The 21637-nt window shown below is 41.5% G+C and overlaps 2 protein-coding genes across 5 annotated transcripts in view; one reads left to right on the top strand and one right to left on the bottom strand.

Annotated features, from left to right (window-relative positions):
• Window positions 1-21637, top strand: part of LOC119649588 (neurobeachin-like protein 1) — a 204629-nt gene that overhangs the window by 41354 nt on the left and 141638 nt on the right. The gene's annotated exons all lie outside the window — the stretch shown is intronic.
• On the bottom strand, window positions 1033-19721 carry LOC119649589 (extensin-2). Its single transcript, XM_038051798.1, has 2 exons — window positions 19146-19721; window positions 1033-3804 (listed from the first exon to the last, which is right to left on the bottom strand). Exons 1-2 carry the CDS (start codon window positions 19170-19172, stop codon window positions 1180-1182), a joined length of 2652 nt encoding a protein of 883 aa, XP_037907726.1. The 5' UTR covers window positions 19173-19721; the 3' UTR covers window positions 1033-1179.

The raw sequence follows: 21637 nt of genomic DNA, 5'->3' as shown, positions 1-21637 counted from the left end.
GTGAGTGCAGTCTACAGGAGGATAGCCCCGATGGTATGCCTTGCCTTTAGGACTGTCTCAGATGACGCAGCATTCGTCATCTCGGGATGATGCCGATTGACATCTTGGCAGATGAGATGGCGAACATATACATTGCGAAGCCAATTTCTTCCTTATCACAGACGAAGAACACTGAGACGGAGAGATCGATAAATAGATGGCAAGAGCGGTGGGAACGCCCGGGACTCACAGGCTCATTCCTGCCATCAAGGAGTGGTCGTAGAGACGACACGGTGAAATTAATTATAATCTCACCCAGTTTCTCACGGGGCATGAAGGATATCGCCAATACCTGCACAGGTTTAAATTGGAGACATCACCCGACTGTCCAAATTGCGATGGAGTCACAGAGGACCCAGAGCATGTATTCTTCCACTGTCTGAGATTTGTGGAAGAAAGGAGGAATCTAGATGAAACTCTAGGAGAGGTGCTGGTATCAGAAAATCTGGTGCCGAAGAAGCACATCACGAGAATTGGGATGCGGACCATTCCATGATCGCATCTATCCAAACCAAGCTGCGGAAGGCAGAGGAGAGGAAAAAAGCGCGGTCATGTAAGTCGCTATAGAAGCAAGGTGACTGAGCTAGAGTGAACTGACTCCGCCCCGTGATGCAATATCTTATGGTGATTCCGCGGGGCAGGGAGGGAGTCGGGGGTGGTTTTACTGGGTAAAAATCCCACACATTGGTCTGTCCAGATCAGTCTCTTTTGAAGATTTCCACCTCCTCAAAAAAAACACAGACGGAGAGACAAATAGTAAACCGATTACAGTTTTACACTAAACCCCAAAAATGATGCCCAGAGTGACAACTATACGGAGCTCGTTGCGAAAAGTATGCGGGACCTCCTTTTACCCCTTTTCTCGTGGAAATTTCTACTCCGGGGCATCGAGGAAATTTCGGCTCCGGGAGGAATACCCCTCTCCCTTTCCACTCCCCTCTTGTCAAGCCTGTGTGCCTCGTGTATTCAGTTTCAAATATAAAAAGGTATAAATAAAAAAAAACTTATATATTTATTAACAAGCAAACAAAAACACAATTCAATGAAAATAAACATAAATAGGATAATTAAAACATATCTATAAATATCACTACATCTAAATAAAATACTTGACAAATTAATTAATTGTCTCAATACATGTCAGTGGATTTTATGATTTCGCGGGAGCGAATGCTTCTCCCAATAGCTCAGAGTCTCATCAAACACCGATCCTTTCCTCGTCACATCAGAAGAGGATGCTTTTTTGTTGGAAACAAAAATTTCCGGCGATTGTATACTTATCTCGCTTATATCTTGTCTAGAATTGAAGTAAGTTGGCTGTGAACGCTTGCTTGAGGCTGCTTCAGGCAAACCTGGTCCAATATGATGACCTCTTGAGTAAGAAGCTCCTTCTGTTTGATGCGATGATCCTCTCTGGGATCTGCCCTTTCCACTTATAGGTCTCCACTGTAAATTGGATGTATTATTTAGCACTGCAGATATCGTTACTGGAGTAAATATGGGACTAGATCCCTCAGGAGCAGCTGTGACTTCTTGCGCTGCACTGAAAGCACCGTGAAGGTCAGTGTGGTCGGAAATGTACCGGTTGACACCCCTAGTTTGTTTGGACCTATGCTTCTTTTTGCTTTTCCTACGAGATTCTCCATCCAAATAGTTTGATGGAGGTTCAGTTAACTCTTCTAATGGTATGCCAAGGCTCGGTACAATATTGACTTGGGCAGAATTGAACCTCTGTGTTTGCTGTGCGGTTGTATCTTGGTGCTTTTGAATTCCATTCGGTGGTGCAAATACTTCTACTTTGTTAGTCCCTCTTGCAATAGTCTGGAAATTATTTTGATTGTAAGATGTCGGAAGATTCGGTGGATAAGAATCTTGTGGCGACGAAGTGAATGGGACCGCATCATAAATTGGCACCTCATAACTGGTTTTCAATGAACCATACGTAGACGACAGGTGATCGTGATCGAGAGGCAAATGAGATGTAGTTAATTTCGAATCAGGAAAGTTAGGTCTATGATTGGGAGGTGGCTCTGCGAAATGACCACCCACGGCTTTTGTACCAGTTGTCGGTAGGGAATTGTAAGAATTTGAATTCGTTGTAAAAGAATAAGTTGAATCCAGTGGGGCTGAAGGACTCTTTCCGAAAGGCTCGGTCTGGTAGACATTGCTGCTTGGTGAAGGTAAATCATATAAAGATCCCGGCGGTGATAAATCATGTGAAGATGAACCAAATTCATGGGAAGGCCCACTGAGAATGCTGGGTTTATTTTCAATAGAGGGTGTCTGGTTCGGCAGAATAGGGTATCCATATGATGAGGAGGGTGGCTGAGGAGGAACCCCATAAATTTCGTGAGGTTTAAAAGGAATCGATGGAGTTGGATATGAATAGCCACCTGTAGGTTCTTCCTTTGGATGCGACGGAGCGGCTGGTTCATAAGAGTAGCCCGGTCCATCTTGATGATTTTTTGGGGGTGGATACGAGTAGCTCGAACCTTCTTGATGACCACCAACAGATTTTCCAGCGCTTTCATATGAATAACCTGGCTCTGTTTTTCCGTGACTCTGTGCTGGTGGTTCATAGCTATAACTAGGTCCTGAAGAGCCATGGGATGTAGATGGAGGGTCATAAGAGTAGCTAGGTCCTGAAATTTCATGCGACTTTGCTGGTGAGTCGTAGGAATATCCTTGCTCTGGAGTGTCATGTGGTTTTATAGGAGGTTCGTACGAATAACTTGGTGGCGGTTTTGCATCTGGTTTTGCTGGAGCATCATAAGAATAACCTGGTGTTGAAGGTACGTGTGATTTTTTTGGAGGATCATAAGAATAACTTGGTGATGATGGTACATGAGAATCCTTCGGAGGATCGTAGGAGTAACTTGGTGCTGACGCTACAAACGAATTTTTCGGAGGATCATAAGAATAGCTTGGTGCCGATATTTCCGGTGTTTTTGAACGAGGCTCGTAAGAATAACCTGGTCCAGAACTTGCATGGTTTCCGGCTGGAGGTTCGTAAGAATAGCCGGATGAACCTGGATTAGTATCGTGAGGTTTTCCTTTGGGTTCATATGAATAACCTGGGCCGTTGTCATCATATGTGGGTATATTGTGTTCAATTGGGTTCGCTGGGGGATCATAAGAATAATGAGAGCTATCTGAGATACTATGTCCTCCTTGTATCGGCTCTTCGTGATGATGCTTCTTAGGTTTTTTCTTCTCAATTGGCTTTGGATAACTATAGGTATCTGGCTCAAATGGAATTATTTCTTCTTCATGTGTTTCACCATAACTGGTTTCATAGGACTCCTTACTGCTACCATAGTCGGACACTGGAATGGACTGAATATTAAAGTCAGATGATACATCCAATACGCTGTGTGAGATGCTATCTTTCGAGCTTCCCGTATCATGGGGTGGGTTGTAGGAGTATCCTCCACTTGGTGATTCATCTGATGCTGTATGAGGTACTTTATAATAACTGATAGGAGCGGGGGGAGAATATTTCGGTGGTCCGTAAACTGGTCGATGACTTTTATTGCGACGTCGAGGTTTCGGCCGACGCCTGGAAACTCGTACTCGATGCTTATATATAGTTATCGGGGGCTCCCGTCTGAGCCTTTGTAATGCAAGTGCAATCGGTTTGTCCTCTTTTGTTCCGTTCACGGCAATATCTGTATCATTACTAGCTAAGGACAATGCGGGAAGCTCCGTAGTAGTTGTGATATCCGCTGTATCTTCATTTCTCACGAATTTGAATCCATAGATAATCTGAAAGAAGGAAAGATATTTATGTATCCTGATAATAATTATATTTTTATAGTTTTGAATTCACTTTTCAGTGTTCACTAATTAAATTTATTATTTGAGAAAATTGAAATTTTAATCCTTCTTTGTGGAAAAGACAAAGTTTAAAACGAATCTTTCAAATTGCTTTAAAAATTTGCAAACAACCAGTAAATTAACTGGAGAAAGTTAACATTTTGTCGTTGATTCATTTATAGATATAATACTATACGAACTGAACGAGTGTGTTTTCAATTTTCAATCTTCCGATATTGGAAACTGGTTAGTATCTATAATGAAGACTGATAAGGTTGCATGCGTTCCCTCTAGCTTAGGGCGATACATATAGCGAATGAGCCAACAAGTTTTTCTCGTGGCACCACTCGAGGCTTGTGCGGAGTCTCGATAATAGTAAAGTCAATCCAAATTTTTGTGCGATTATCTAATATATGTATCCAAGCTTGTAATATGGCTGTTACTTTTTGTTAAATGAAGTTTTCTATGAGGTTTAGATTTCTTAGAGGAGAACTGAATACCAGTTGACCAGACTAATAAATTTCAATTAAATAAAAACATCTAAATCCAAATATAAGTTAATGGATTTTCGCTGTAATTTTATTTAATACTACTGAGAACTGGCAATAGTTCTCCTTGCCTTTTAATTGATAAGTCTACTTAGGAATAATTCAGCAAAGTTTCGAACTTTATAAATTCCCGATAGACAATAATTAATCAAAAGTAAAGTAGGATATTTTTTGTTTCTTCTTTGAAGCCATTCAAAACCTCGTATGTTCGAAGTAAACTTGTTCTTGTACATATCGGTTTTACAAGTCTAATTCAAAATTTTCCAAACTAATTTCAGACCTTTCCAAATTAATGCCAGACTTTTCCAAACCAATTTCATAATTTCCGATTTCAAGTTCAAACTTTTCCATTTCAAAATCAGAATTTTCCATTTCAAATTCAAATTGTTTACAATATTTTATTGTGATTGGATGGGGCTGGGATTCTTTTAAAATAAATCTTTTCTGGTCTGGGAATATAATGGTCCAATGGTTTCCTCTAGAGCGCTATTAGCTGTTTCATACTTTTTGAAACTGCAATGTGTTCTTTCGGATTCGACCCTAAAAACAGTAAAGATTGCGGAGATAACATTTTTTTCCAGGTCAAATAAAACGGTCCATTACAACAAACAATGATAGAAAATGGATAGACTGCACGACCTTTTTTCAAAGAATCGCCTCGAAATTCAGTAGCAAAAAATTGATATACAACTATAGTAAAACATTGAAAAAAATTCTGAATTCGAAATGAAGAATTCTGATTTTGGAATGGAAAACTCTGAATTTAAAATGAAAAATCTTGAAATTAGTTTGGAACAATCTGAAGTTAGTTTGGAAAGGTCTGAAATTAGCTTAGAAAATTTTGAATTTGGTTTGAAAGGTTCTGAATTAGAGTTCCAAAACCTATAGAAGCATGGATATATGATATCACAGGAAATTGAGTTTGATCAAGATCCTTTTTCGTCTTATTTTCCCAAGATACTTTTTTATCTTATTTTCCCAAGATCCTTTTTCGCCTTATTTTCCTCCGGTATTCTGGAGATTTGTAGACTTTCTAGGATGTCCAATGATCGTGTTCCCCTTACCGTATGCAGCATATCGTAGTTATTTATGTTGATGTTATGGTTTGTGCTTACTTTATGCTTAGTTATTGACGATTTTATTTCGCTCTCTGCTCGTCCTTTCTTCGATGCAACCCGTCCTTTCCCTATATGTTCTCTGATCCTAGTCGCCGTCAGCCTTTGAGTGTGCCCAACGTAGATCTAGTCGCATTCCGAACAATCGATTTTGTAGATCCCATTCCTCTCATTTTTTTGCAGGCAGTCTTTTGGGGAACCCAGTTTTTGTTTTAGCTGTTGTTTCCTGCTTGTAGGATAGTTCGTTGGGTGTGGGTGATTTTTCTGTGGATGTCAAACCCCATCTTCCTGTCTCTCGTCTATTATTTTGACATCCAAAAAAATAGGCTGTGGTCCACTTCCGTCTCCATTGTGAAGGTAATGTTTTTGTGAATGATGTTGAAACTTGCCAGCACGGAGGTTTGGTCTTGTCTCTATCTATCTATCTTACCCAAAAAGAAGGGACTATTCTCTTTTTTTTCCAACTTACCCATTGCAATTCTTAAGGTTGATGGTAGAATCTACCCCTTAAGGTGAAATAGGTTTCGCTCATACATAGGGAGGTCAGTTTATTTATTGGCGAACCTTTTTCGTCCACTCACGTGAACTTTCCCTCTCAGGAGGTCTTCTTCCAGGTAACAGAATCTCTCTTTTACGGGGATGCTAGGGAACAGAACTTTCACATCGAAGGATACTAAGATTTCGTCATTTGCTATTTTCTTGAGGTGTTCTAGGATCCGTTCGATGAGCTCTTCCCTGTCTTTCACCGCGTATTTGCTTTTGAACTCCAAACTGTTATACTTAGTTTCGAAACCAGCCATTTCGTTAGTTTCATGAGCTGGCGAGTTTTCATAGAGCAAGCAGATGCCATCCGCGTAGTTGAGGTATTTGAGAAAAAATGCCATCGTTCATTGAAGCCCTCCGTGCAAGGTTTCAGTTTTGAGCTCAAAATTTCTTAAAACTTTCATCTTGATGCAGCACGTGACTTGGGCGCCGGTATATATCGCTCTGATAACAGCTTATAGAGCTGAAAAGGCTGAAAAGTTCGTAGGCTAATACACAGATGGTGTTACTACAATTAAAGCCATGTGATTTTTAGTTAATCCTAACTTTCGAAAGACACATGTTCACAGTTGAAAGCTGTCGGAGAAGTTGTTTGTGGGATGGAGCATTTTCAGTAAAGCAACTTTCGATAGTTTGAAATAAATGGATATAATGGAATTTTGTCTGTTAATAAAGAATTGCTTTTTGGTGCAAAAAAATACTGTTGAAGCCAAGGCTTGGCTTGATAAACATTATTCGGACTTTTCACCAGGAAAATCAACTATTGAAAAGTAGTTTGCTAAGTTTAAACGAGGCGAAACGAGCACCGAGGACGATGTACGTGGTGGACGCCCCAAAGAGGCTGCTCATCATCATCAACAGCGCAACACCGCTCCATCTCAGGCAGGGTCTGCTTCGTCTTCTTTTTCTACCATAAATATTGCCCTTATAGAGGGCAATATCTATGGTATGGGATCATCTTCATCCATACGGATTAAGTGACTCGCCCACCGTAACCTATTGAGCCGGATTTTATCCATAACCTGACCGTCATGATATCGCTCATAGGTTTCGTCGTTATTTAGGGTACGGAATCGTCCATCCTCATGTAGGGGGCCAAAAATTCGTCGGAGGATTCTTCTCTCGAACGCGGCCAAGAGTTCGCAATTTTTCTTGTTAAGAACCCAAGTCTCCGAGGAATACATGAGGACTGGCAAGATCATAGTCTTGTACAGTAGGAACTTTGACCCTATATTGAGACGTTTCGGTTTTTGTAAGCTGAAATAGGCTCTGTTGGCTGCCAACAACCGTGCGCGGATTTCATCATCGTAGCTGTTATCGGTTGTGATTTTCGACCCTAAATAGGAGAAATTATCAACGGTCTCAAAGTTGTAGCCTCCTATATTTATTCTTCCCGTCCGTATTCCGTCCCTACTTGGCTGTTCTAATCTCCAAGTATGATTTTAATATCATACTTGGGACAGGCTTCGAGGATCCGCTCAACAGCCTCGTAGAAGGTATCTTTCTCCGACTCTGAAGTCACCTCTATACAGGCGTGAACGTTTATGGGGCTTATATTTCTAAACTTGCTTCGCAAACCCAGAATGCATAGCTTTTCGCTTATATTTTCAAAACCAATAACAAGAGGTTTCATTTTTTGGCTGGTTTACCGGATGACCAATATAATATATGGTGTAGTTGCTCTTCTCCAGGAAACCGGTCCCTGTCCAACGCATCTCTTGCAGCGCTGTTACACCAGCCTTATGTTGAGACAGGGTATCGGCTAGCTGCAGAGCAGCATTCGGTCTGTACATGGAGCGCACGCTCTATGGAGAAATGCGCAAATCGTTATTCCGTTTTCGTTGCGGGACTGGTCGTTTTGTAGTCAATCCTCTCCGAGGCTCTTTCTGTGACTTCGTAACATCGGTTTTCCGTGTAAGGTTATCAGCCCTACCCAATTCCTAACCTGGAGGACCAGTTGGTACAATTTGTCCCGATTTTAAGCGCGGGGGGCTCGCCTTCATCCTTCTCCTCGTACAGTTTTTCTTTAAGAAAGAACTCCCAGCAATTATCACGTGGTGTTGGAGGTAGGGTTTGGTAGTAGAGATGTTGGTGTTGGTTCAGCAGGCGTTTCCCAGGTTTTGTTCTCGATCGTGGGTACCAATCCACGTTGAGAAATTCTAGAAACTTTAAATGTGAAGGAATTCGAAACGAGGAAGAGAACACCTGAAGAATAAGACCACATTATTAGAAACAATGAAAATGACCAGCAGCTAACTTTCGAGGATTGTGTGCGATTTTGACGACGAAATCTTTTCTCGTTGCAAAGATGAAAGTTATGAAGAGTTTTTAGAAAGAGTGTCAAAGCATAACGCCGAAAAGGCATTAAAGGCTTTATATAAGTATTTTGAGATATCAAATATTGCTATCCTCACATAAGAAAAACTCATAGCTTTTCCTTCTACAAAATTTTTATTCGCTTTTTATAGGTAAAGCTCTGAAGAAGGGAGTAAGCACCTCCCGAAAAACGTGCTACGTGTTTTTAAAATTGGGGAACAGTATAAGTAGATGTTGCCCGACGCATTAGCAGCGCTAGACCCACTTTCGCTGCCTGTCTAAAATCTGGAAATGCAGTTATCTCAACATAAAGGTCAAGTTGAAACTATTCAGTGCTAGTGCTCTTTCTGTGTTGCTATATGGGAGTAGCGCCTGGAAAGTAAACTCCACTGTTACTCAAAAGCTTTCATCAATACCTGTCTGCATCATATCATCGTAGTACGTTGGCCTGGCACTATCTCAAATGAAAAACTTGGTCGACGCACAGGCTTTGTATTCGTATGCGATATGATAGGAAGACCGAAGTGGAAGCTGATAGGTCACACATTAAAGAGGGACGACAATTTTATTGCGGGCTACGGAATGCAGTGGAGTCGACTCTCTCAAAATGGCTGACGAGTAGGTTGCCCCAAGGACATTTGGTGCAAAACACTAGAAAACCGGTGCGAGTGTCTCAGGAAGTCGTGGGGGAGAACTGAAGCGCATTTCAGGTAACCGTGTGCGATGGTGCGTAAGTGTTGTTGACGCACTATACCCCACCAAGGGTGAAGGGCAACTATATACATATATATAATCATCAAAAATGATAACAGACATCTATGATACAATTTATTTAAGTCAGGGATGCCTTACAGCAAATAGGACTACTTAGTTAACAGAGTTTTTCAAATCATAAGATTGAAAATTGCAAATGTTTAAATTCGCAAAAAGAATAAATATGGTATAATAGAGGTTCATTATCCTTAGTGGGACCGTCTGTAAATAAGATAATTTCCATTGTACTATATCTGTGACTGGTTGAGAAACTGAGTAAATTAATTTTTTTTTAATTGATAAAAAGAGCTTAGGCCTCTTGGGACCGCAGTTATCCAGGTTTCATCGAATTTCTCAATATTAGGCGTTACCAAATTGAATATCACAATTTTGTGGTGTACTTTGAAGTATGTTACATAGCGTTTGTTTACTAAGTGTTTTTTTTCTGTTGCAAACTCCTATATCATTTTTCTTATAGAATAAGGAAGTGTTTTGTTATTAAATTCGCCTGCATATTCGTCCGTTTTAATACTCATCCCTCATTATATTTGATGCCACCCGCGCTCTAATAAACTGAAAATTATCATCCTATCCAAATTGAATCCAAACTCGTAAGAAACGATCAAAACTATCTTTTATCAATTATCGAACGGTACTACCATTGTTTAATACAATTTTCTTTCTCCTAATTCATTTTTACATGAAAGTCTGGTTGCTAGTCTGCCACCCACAATCAAGTGTGCAAATAATATGTATATTGGGCAGGTTTTCATATACGTACATTGCGAAACAGGCTTCAGGTTAACCACACTTTCGAATTTCCATTAAAACTTTTCCACCATATTCAACTGAATAAAGAGACACAACTCAACTGGACAAAAAGGAAAAATAAAATTAGACTTCGTCGTCCCGGTCAATAACTCTTTGAAATGCAAACCATGCAAAGGTAGTGATAAAAATTCTCTTTCCGGCTTTTGATCTGTTGTAAAGTGAAATTTTATTACAACTTTTCAATGTCGGTTTACAGTGTAATATGTGAAAAACACTTATTAAGTACTCACTTTATATTGTGTATATAAACCAGCTCAGAAGGAATGCAATAGCATTTTATTCATCGATGATATGAATAAAACTACAATTAAATTTCTCTCTTGGTGCTATGAGAATTAAATAAAGATATAAATTACTTAACGCAACTCAGTAAACATGATTTGCTTGACGCCTTTAATTCCATAATACGCTTGATAATCGGAAGGAAGTGAATATAACATGCCAAAGGTGTAAAATTAAAGTAATTTCCAAGTTAATTGCCTACACTAGGTATGAGATGTTTACTTTAAATGCAGAGAATATGAAAGTTACCCAGTCTCCTCTTCTTCTTGTAGACAATATAACTTCGGAAAATTTTTATTGTCATGGAGATGTTTCTCATATTATTTTATTATCATAAGTTTTAATTGTTAATTTTTAAATCTACATAACATGATAACTTCAAGAGAAACCCACGTAGTATCGAATACAAAATACAAATGTCTGATTGGTGTCATTGGGAAAATATGGGTAGTGGAGGTGGGTTTAGCGGGTAAAAATGCCCCGCGGAACCACCATAAGGTATTACATCACAGACGGAGTTAGTTAACTTTAGCTATTTCTCCACTCTTCTATGCAGGACGTTCGTAACCGTGCCTTCCTCACCTCTTCTGCTTTTTGCAGTTTGCCCTGGCCCCAATCCTCCTGCGATGTTAGCATCCTCCTCACCAGGTTTTCCAGTAACAGTGCTCCACCTAAAGTTTCCTCTAGATTTTTCCTCCCGTCCCTGAATCTCGGACAGTGGAAGAATATATACTCTGGGTCATCGATGATTCCCACACAGTTTGAACAGTTGGCCGAATTGTCCAATTTGAACCTATAGAGGTAATAGCGATATCTCCCACGCCTCGTCAGAAACTGAGTGTGAGTATAATTAATCACCCCATGTTGTCTCCCTTGCCACTCCTTGATGGTAGGAATCAGACTGTGTCTCCACCGGCCCTTTCGCCAGTGGTCCCAGTGCTCCTACCATCTATTTACAGATCTCTCCCTTCCGGCGTTCTTCGTCTATGACAAAGGAGAGACTGACTTCAGATTGTATAATATATACTCGTCAACTCATCTGCCAAAATGTCAATCGGCATCATTCCGAAGATGACGAATGCAGCCTCATCTTAGACCGTTCTGGGGGCAGAACACACTCCTAGGGCTGTCCTCCACTCAATTTATGAGCATTATATGATATGCAAAATGCCTTTCCCCAAATAGGGATGGCATAAAGCAAGATCGAGCCCACCACCATGGCAATGCGTAGCCTGCAAGTATACCTTGACCCTTCCAAGTTCGGAATTATCCTTGCCAGGGCCATACTCGTCATGAATCAATTGTCACAAGCATATTGCACGTGTTGTCTAAAATTTAACTTCGTATCAATCATGGATAGTGACGATATGATTGTCGATTCTAATTCGGGCGTAATTTCGCTTGCGGTGCTTTGTAATAAGGATCACTTCCGTTTTTCCCTGCGAAATGCCAGTCCAGCGCTCTCTAACCAGCCCTTAACAGCACTGATTGCTTCGCAAGAGTATAACTCAGCATCTTCCAGATGCTTTGCGACTAAAATCAATGCTATATCATCGGCATAATCCACCACCGTGGCCTCCGGAACTGCAATATCAAGTACATAATTGTACATGATATTCCACAGTGGCGGGCCAAGTACAGAGCCCTGTGGGAGACCCGCGGAAACATCGTACTCATTGCATCCATCATCATACCGGAGCGTTCGTTCTCGCAAGTAGCTATTGACAATAGCTGGTAGATAGGTGGAAAAACCAATCGTGGCCAGACACTTTTGTATAAGGTTCCAATTAGCCGAATTAAAAGCATTCTTCACGCCCAGGGTCACCATCACGCAATATTAGTTGGTACTGCCCATTCTGTGAATTGCATTTTCGGCCAAGCCAGTAGCCATTTTGATGGCATCAATGGTTGATCTGGCTTTACGGAACCCATACTGCCGATCTGAAAGGCCTCCCTGGATGTTGATGATCGGAAGTAATTTGTTGTGAATTGCCCGCTCCAACATTTTCCCAATAGTGTCTAGAAAACGTAAGGGTTTATAAGAGGAGTATTCACCTCGAGGTTTACCAACCTTAGGCAGTAGTATCAGGTTCTGCCGCCCCTAAGCATGCTGTAGGAAGTATCCCTTCGGACAATTCAGCGAACACGCCCGGTCTGGATTTTATGGCGAGCTTAAGACCTCTGTTCGGTATGCCGTCCAGGCCCGGAGCTTTGTTATCACTCTATTCTGCTGCAGCTCGTCCGTGGTCACTGCAGTAATTGCCGCTATATTCATAGATCTCTGAAATGTGTCAGTGCCCATTTCTTGCTGAGGAAATAACCCTTGAATGATTGTCAACAAGAGAGTAGGGCACGTGATCTGTTGGAATGATCGTCCTCTCAACCGTCTCATTACAATTCTATAGGCTCCTTAAAGCATTCCCTCTTGCTCCGCTGAATGGCAAGCTTGAGGTTTTTGCGGGATACATTGTAAGCATGTTCCTTTTGCCCCTGATCACTTCTCCCCACCGCCCGTTCGTCTTGTTCGATAGCAGGCTGATCGAAGGCTGGCCAATTCACTCCACCAGTAGTTGGGTCTTCTACTGGGGAATGAATACCTCCTAGACATGGATGGAGAGCTCTCTCCGTTGGACCGCCTGCCTTAGTAGGTTAGTTTAGCCATACTTCCAAGAAGTTTCCCTCGTTCAATGCTTTTTGGTACCAGCATGATGCCCTTCTCGACTTTAAGTATCCTGTTTCCCTGGCCTGTCACTCCCTCGTCAGTTCAAAAATGGTTGCCTCGTGATCGCTACCGGTGTAGTTCTCGCTAACGTACCAGGACATACCACGGACCAGTGCAGCGCTGACAAAGGTCAGATCTCCGATTGAGGAAGGCCCCCCTTTCCCAAAGGTGCCTTCATGGCCGTTATTGGCCAAAACTAAATGCTTGCCCATTCAAGGGCCCAAGCGTTGAAGTCACCGGCAATTACCTTTTGACTTCGTTCCCTTGCATCGAGAGCAAGGTTTTCTAACATTTCTTCAAATTCAGATAATGTGAGATGCCGCTCCACCAGTCGAGTCTGTGACCCAAACACCACCGTCACGGTTTCTGGAGGGTTCACTTATAATGACAATTTCCATCTGAGATTCATATGTAGTCTGCTCAGGTAAGTCCTGAAAGACCCTGCAATGATTGAGGTTTATTTGAATAAACCTAATAATTTCATTGCAGTCAACGCCTTCTTGAATTCTGAGCATTTGCCACTTCCGGCAATATGCCGGTGATCATTTCCTTCGCACAATAGGCATTTGGGGTCCCTATTGCACTCTTTGGCAATATGTCCTATTTCTCCACACCTTCTGACCGATCAATGCCGCTGATGCATGCCTCCGCAAGTGTGCAAACATGAGCCACTTCAAGCACCTCTTTAATGAGGCGGCACCCATCCAATTTGAATTTGAATTTCCGGCCGACAATAACTTCTGCGCAGCCTCCACTGACAGTCGTATTGTGGCCGTTTGAGTATTATCATTGGCTTTTCTCAAGCTTCCTATGGATTTTTCCTTACGCTCCTTCAACTTGAATTGTTATTTTAATGCAATGCATATTTCTTCTCTGGATGTCACTTCGTCAAGATCTTTACACTATATGTAGATTCCATGCTTTTGGGCCCAAACTGTGCGAGTTCTTCACTTAGGTGTGAAAGCCGGTTTTAACCAAGTTGAATTTTTTTTAGCTCAAACCTGAGATCGCCTTTCCAGGTCTTTGGGATCTTGCTGACATTTCCACCTAGATCTCTTAAGCCGGGGTCAGAATGCATCTTTTTTAGAATCTCCACGTACGACAAATTGCCCTTACTGGAGATAACGATTGTATCTAAGCGAGTTCGCACTTTTGCTTTGTTCTTCGCCTTTTTATTAACGACCTTCGTCCATCCACCATTGTCGTTCCCCCTATGTTTTCCTGCGATTGCTGACGCCTGCACTTGGGACACCTGGCTTTTTACTTCCCGTGCTTTTAATTCCGTTCTTCGAAACTGTTTGTGTACTTTTTTCCTTTTAGGCGCCTGCTGATTCCCTATAAGACGTCAATGTCTTTCTTCCGGACATTTTTCTTTCCTGGCAGGTCGCTAACGCACATGGTTCGGTGTCACTTAGGTCGCCTGTGACACTGTTGGAATGAGAGGTTTCGGCTTTTGGTTGGGAGCGCATTTCTCCATCTGCGACCTATTATAGAGGACCCAAATGGCTCTCACCATGTTTTTAATAGTTTGGTGCACGTTGTGATTATCCTTGATGGATTCGGACAGCTCCAGTTCCAAGCGGCTTGAAAGGTAGTTACTCCGGGTCAAGGCTCTGTTCTCGGTGGTTGTCGAAACCGTCTTAGTTGGGTAGCGATCTCCTTTCAACCCATCATCATTTCATCGTCCATCATTGTTTGCCTTCGTAACTGGTGTTCTTGGCAAAGTCTTGCTTCGCTTGAACACCTCCTTCTCCAACTCTAAATCACTTGCAGTATTAGATGCCACGGTTGTCAAGTTGTCCACCACCGAAACACTGCGGTCGAGGGATATCGACAGCCGGGAGTCTTGTATACTCCCAAAAGCCACTGTCACCCAACCGACGATTTTTAGGATAAACTAGACACCCGGGATGGCAAGAGAGATCTGTACCGACTTGCCAAAAGCCGACACGAGCGCACAAAGGATATCCAAAATCTTTATTACGTTAATGACAAGAATTGGACTTTTTTAACCGATCGTCGAGTCGCAATACATCCTGCGCGGTTACTCATGGAGAAACACCGTGAGAATCATCGCTCTCTTTATATTGCATTTTTGGATTTAGAGAAAGCATTTGATCGTGTGCCAGACAAACTCATGTGCTATGCTCTTTGACAAAACTTAGCGCCAATTGCTCTACCCGGATGAAGTGGCGTTCCACAAGCGGTGTTGTTTGTGATCGACGTATCAACGAACGTCTCAAATCTAAAATTTACCGCAATGTCGTCCATTCTGTCGTTCTCTATGATTCCGAGTGTTGGCCGACTATAAAAGACAATCAACGACGTCTTTCGGTAATGGCGACGAAGATGCTGCGTTGGATTAGTGGCGTGACACGCTTAGATCACATCCGAAATGAGGATATACGCGATCGATATGCATCGATCGTGGAGAGAGCCGTCTTCGATGGCATGGCCACGTAATTCGCCCTAATAAGAAGAATTCACTTGCTAAGATTGGTCTGAACATCTAAGCTGATGGTAAGCGACCGAAACAACGGTTGCTTGATACGCTGGATGGGGACTTTTGATAGAACCAAATGGCGAAACCGATCACGACGAGCCGATTCCGCTTGTGAACGGGACAAAGGCTAAAGAAAAAGAAGAAGATATATAATAAAAATATTGCAGTATAAATATCAACAGTTAAAAATTTAAGATCTTGAGGACTTTCGTTCTTCTCTGAATTGTTAACCCTTTATACAAGAATAAGCAGAGCAATAAGATGGAACAATTTTTTGGTGATCTTGCTCAGTTTTCGAAAGCTCTGTATAGAGTTGACCCCATCAGCGCTTATGCGACACAATAAAGCCTTTTTAGGTATCAGCATCAGCCTTTTATGGTAAATTTTCCTTTTCCAGAAAACGCGGTGATCATTCTACTCCTGGGCAAGTTTCTCGAGATCGGCCTTGTTTTGAGACGCTAGGAAAGCATCATCTTTATAGGGCTGTGTGTAGGGCACTGAACGTTGAATGTTCCGTGTGGCTGTATATGTAACAAGTACAAAAAGGGATGTGGACGGGGCGTTTCCTTATGAACAATGACAGAGACATGAACTGGTTTTGATATACTTTCCACACTTGGAATGGATCAAATGGTCACTTATTTCACTTCGGAGCATTCAACAAACCATCTTTACTACAAAAACACTCTAAGGTGGATTGCCATGTTCCAAACATAAAGCGGACTGTCCGCGCGAACTGTCCGTGCCGTAGTCTGTCACGGACGGGTCATGTCAAACAGGACGCGGACTGTTATTCAAAAAGTCGTTAAATGTACGCCGCTGCAAATTTCGTTTCCAAGATGATGTCCGATGAAGAAGAAGTACTTTTTTTCGGTATCCATTTTTCCTATCCGTCGCGAACTCTGCATTTTTCATAACATGTCCGCAGTTTGCCGCGGACAAGACTGGTCCGCTGCGGTGAACCGCTTGCTATTGGACTAGGATGATGCAATATTTCATAATACAGAGTGCGCCACGGGCAATCCGCTTTCTGTTTGGTGAGCCTTTAAGTTCGATTTTCAATGAATCCATCTCCATTCGACAAATTTTACTTTACTTGCTTTTTTGGTCGGACAACGCTCCATAAAAGTTCAACGATGAGTGTTCAGCTATCCAAACCGATCACAAAGGAGCAATAAAAAAATAGTAGTGGTTGGTTGTGCAAATCAAATTCAGATTCTTCCATACCAAATTCGGAAACTTCCGAACTACTTTCGGAAATAGCCAAATTAATGTCAGAATTTTCCAAATCAATATCAGAATTTTTCATTTGAAATTCAGAATTTTCCATTTCAAATTCAAACTTTTCCATTTCAAAGTCAAAATTTTCCATTTCAATTTCAGAATTTGTTGTGTTTGTGTGGAGTTTTATTTCTACTTTTTACTACTGAGAAAATATGGAGCTAGGTTTTTTTGAAAAAAATCTAATCAGCCCACCAATTTTGTTTCATTATTTGTTTTAATAGAGCATTGAGAATCAGGTAGGTAGATAAGAAAGCACAAATAAAGAATTCAGAATTCTGAACGAGTAACGCTCTCTCTCTCTGTGCGCCAATTCTTAGAGGGAAGATCGCTTCTGTAGGAAAGTAACGAATTTAAAGTAGTTAAGGGAGTTGTCGAATTTCTTGCCGTGCACAAATGTCTGAAAGTACTTAACGCCGCCACAATTTAGGTTTTTTAATTCTGGGGAAAGAAGAGGACAATCATCAGCGGATATTGATAAGGTCCTACAGGAGGCTTTGAAATCAATTCCAGCTGCAACTACGGAGGTAGTTTTTTTATTTTCGATTTAGAATTTAGATGTCATGAAAAAGACGGTATAGTTTGGGAGCAATTAATTTTTTCTCACTTGTGGGATTCAATGATCCATCGATATCCAGAAAAGGATTTTATCCTCGTAAGATATTACGGCCAAAGCGGAGTATAGGTCTCAAGGTGAAACGTAGATTGATACCCACGATGGAGCATAAAACCTGGGAAACGCCTGCTGAACCAACAGCTACTACAACTACTACCAAACCCTATCTCCACTTCCACCTGGTGATCGTTGGGAGTTCTTTCTAAAATGAAAAACTGCAAACGGAGAAGGATGAAGGCGAATTTCTCGCACCTAAAAACGGACAAATTATACCAACTGATTCTCCAGGTTGGGGTTTGGGTAGGGCTGACAACCCTACATGGAAAACCGACATTACGAAGCCATAAACCCGGCAGCCGGAAGCCATAAGACCGAATGCTACTCAGCAGCTATCTGATACTAGTCTTTCATGGATGATTGACTAGCGGTTGAAGGGCAGGCGCATCGCAATCTGTAGCGATAGTCAAGTTGCATTGAGCTGCAATGGAATGTAGAAATCGATTGAATTCTGTTTCTAGATTCAATACGGAGGAATTACTCTGGGTCATTGTGGTGTAGAGGGAAATAAAATCTCGGGTGCCTTAGCAAAAGGGGCTTTAATTTCCCCATGCCTGGACCGGAACCAGCAATTAGGGTGTCAGTAGCATTGGCTGATTCTGCTATCAAAAACTGGGAGCAAGCTTTGACAGGAGGCGAAGCCTTAATACTGCTAGACACACCAAACATTTCCTGTCAGAACCAAACAACCATACTGTTTCTCCTGTAGAAAAGCAGGAAGACTTGCAGAAGTATTATAGGCATTTTGACAGGCCATAATTCACTAGCTGGGCATATGTTCAGAACAGGAATTATCCAAGATGATACGTGTCTATCCTGTAATGAGGAAGCGGAAGCCCCGGAATATTTTCTACGTGAGTGCCCTGCCTATGGAAGCATCAGATTTTTTGTGCTAATGCAGCGAGTAGCATCATATCCATTGACGGAAATCCTGCGATACATAAACTAATCCGGGATATTCCATTAGACGGGAGAGTCGGGTTCAATGGACCACTAAGGTTTGAGTGCTCAGAGGCTTTGCCTCTCTCCCACCTCAAACATACACACACACACACAGGTGATTAATTATATTCAATTTGAAAGCCTTATAAAACCTAAGATTTATTCGATCTTCCTTGCACGTTTTTGAACAAGATTTTCATTTTCCAGAACCAAATGAAGTTTTTCTTCGTTGTTAATTTGTTATTTTAAGTAGAGTTTCTGGATTTTTTAAGGGGATTTGATTTTACTTCAAACGATTAATTTTTAAGGGGGGTCAAATAATGAATTTGATAATAACGTCCTGAAGTAAGCGCAGGACAAAAGCACTGTTCAAAAATGCTGTCTCTCCTTCTTTTCGTTACTTCCATGTTTTTAATCATTGAGTCCCTAAATTTTTAACTTGATTTCATCACTTCATAATAGGTTTGTCAATTTTATCTAGTTTTTGCACTTCGTCAGTGTACGTCAGGTGCTTTTTATACACTTATGGCTTTCACATTCACAGGCAAGATCAGTATATATCGAAAATAGAATAAATTTCGTATCATCATCAAGTAACACTTATGTAACGACACTGTTTTCATCACAAATCACCACATAATTTGGTTTACAGATGTCTAATATTTACAGCATGCAATAGCATTCACATTCAACCGTCACTATAAATGTTATAATCATATAAAACTGAATTTCGTTAACCATGCCCTAGAGCATTTGGGAACCATAAAAATAATTCACTTACGAGAAAATACAACGGAATCGTTTTCATATTTCTTCGGTTATCAGTTAGACGCACAAACAATAAAAGTAGAAAATAATAACTACACTTTGAAAGAAATTTAATATTGTATAAATCCCGCTCGCGTCGGTATACACTTCCCAACTAATCACTAGTCATGAAAGGTAACATCTTTTATAAAATTTATAAGTAAACAGCCATCAAGCAACTAATATCCATCTGAAGACTTCTCCAAAGATACCATGGAGAAATGCTGATGATATTTTTCATGGTGCGTTCACAACGAACAACGACCCCTCTTTTCCGCTTCTACGTATCTTTCCTTTCTCTACGGATGCAACCAATGTAATTTTCATTTTTCCAGTCATATGACTTTTCCTCCATTAACCGATGAACTGGGGTCATACAGATAATGCACCCGCTGTATATTATTTACTACTTCTTCTGCCAAAAGGCAATTAAAAAGTTATTCCACATATGAAGGTGTGGAATTATTATAAATGTAAATAAAATTTTCTCCGCAAAATTTCTCCCTACTCTTTATGAGAAGAAAGAAAATCCATTTCCCAACGTGCGATCTTGAACTTGATTTGGAAAAACTAAGGCAAAGTGTAACAAGTGATCGGACTTTATGCAATTTTTTTGCTTGGTTATATGGAGGTAAAGGTTGACCACTTGAGATACACTTATCGATGTATCGATGGCTCTATCTCAAAAGGATTCATGAATGTAATCGCAATCTTCAGAATTTTTAGAACAATTTGCCAAAAAAACAACTTCAGTCCCTTTTTAATCAGTTTTTCTTTTTATTAAGTTGAATTGAATTTGTGGCGCAGCAGAGTTAACAACATTCGAACTTTATTTCGAATGTTGTTAATTCGACTGACGGATGCCAGCACCGGCGTTCTCCGTGGCGGAGTAGGTCTTGATTTTTGAAATGTAAAAAAATAATTGAAGTTAGAAAGCTCTGAATGGAAAGCAGTTACTAGCGATATTCATATCTAATATCTAGAAGAATCTTACAATCAAGTCGTACCAAGACTAAAGTGGTGACCCCGAAACAAAAAGTTGGAGTAACGGCTCTAAAAATTAAAAAAAAACATTGCCGAAGGTTCGATCTTCGGAGTGAAATCTTTTGTGACTCCTAGTTGGACCACGTTGACATTCTCTGGATTGATCCAGGAAAAAATATTCCACGTTAGTTCCTGTGCAAGAATTTGTCCATGAAGGAAAAAACAAATTTTCAGATCTCATTACTTGTGTGACTGAGAGCATGAAAGTCCTGGGGGTTTAACGTGGGTACCTGCCGTGTAGGCATAATCACACGGTCCTCTTCGGACACGGATTGATTTTGGGACCACAATCAGAGCCCTGCCATGACTAGCACAGCGGTACTGGTTTATACTGAGTGCAGGCTCAGCATTCATACCAGTGGATGTGAGGCCTATCTAACACCTCTGTCGCAACTAAGGGGTACGGTACCCGAGTTGTACAGCGCAACTCCATGCTTGAGCTCCGAGGAGCTCTGCCCGCGATGTAGGCATAACCACAACTACCATTAAACTCCCACTAGGGGCCAACTGCAAATAGCCGGGCCGAGAACACATCCTCTAGGAATTCTCCTGGAACATATGCTCTCAGAAGGCCATCCCGGTTTCCATGGTACCAGATAACCTCCGGTGAGGCTTCATGGCAGAGCCACTTCAGATGAGTCCCTTGCAGACTCGGGTCTGATCGCCCTCCTCGAGTACGTGGTGACGGAACTGTGACTGAGAGCAGTTCGTTTGCAGTGACTGAGGCCGCTCAACAAGTGGCGAACGAGAAAATTGAAAGTGTCGGCTATTCGCACTGTCAGAAAACTTCGCCACCGTTGTTACAATTCTGACTCGCGGCAGCGAACCCATCATTTACCATGTATCCAGACCCACTCGGAGAGCCGACGCATCAAAAGTCCAACGAGCGCGACCACCTTTCAACATTCGCAGCAGCAACCTAGGCAACGAACGATTATCTGGCAACCGCGGCCTCAAAATCAAATGAGGCCACAATTGATTTCATTTGAACAGCCACCACAGCATCGTTCGCGGTCACAGATGCAAAAACAGCCCTCAACTCATCCGCAGCAATCAGTGGTGCTGATTGGAAATTTAGTTGGGCCGCTGTCGACGACGTTGGCAAATGGTTCCTCTTCGTCAATCCCCAAAATCACCGGAGAAATAAAAAGAACTTGTTAGAATTGTTAACATATTGTAAAAAAAACTAATCTTAATAATCATCATAAAACCGCCGCAAGAGACGGCATCGATACTCTTTTGGAAATTCACCGTTCGAGTTCCGCTCTTTTGGCGAGTTTTTATTTTGGTCTGCGCGTCAAGCGCCTGCTCCGGGGTGGGACGATGGTGTCTTTTTTTCTGTCATACGGGCATTTGTGAGTGCGGTCTGCCGTAGTCAAAAAAAGGCCTTTCAAAATTCAGTACAGCCGCGTCTTCGAAAAA

The sequence above is a fragment of the Hermetia illucens genome, chromosome 2 (genome assembly GCF_905115235.1).
Source record: "Hermetia illucens chromosome 2, iHerIll2.2.curated.20191125, whole genome shotgun sequence".
In the NCBI taxonomy this organism is placed as follows: Eukaryota; Metazoa; Arthropoda; class Insecta; order Diptera; family Stratiomyidae; genus Hermetia; species Hermetia illucens.
The sequence above is the reverse complement of the archived record's forward strand: the minus strand, read 5'-3'. Positions and strand labels throughout refer to the sequence as shown.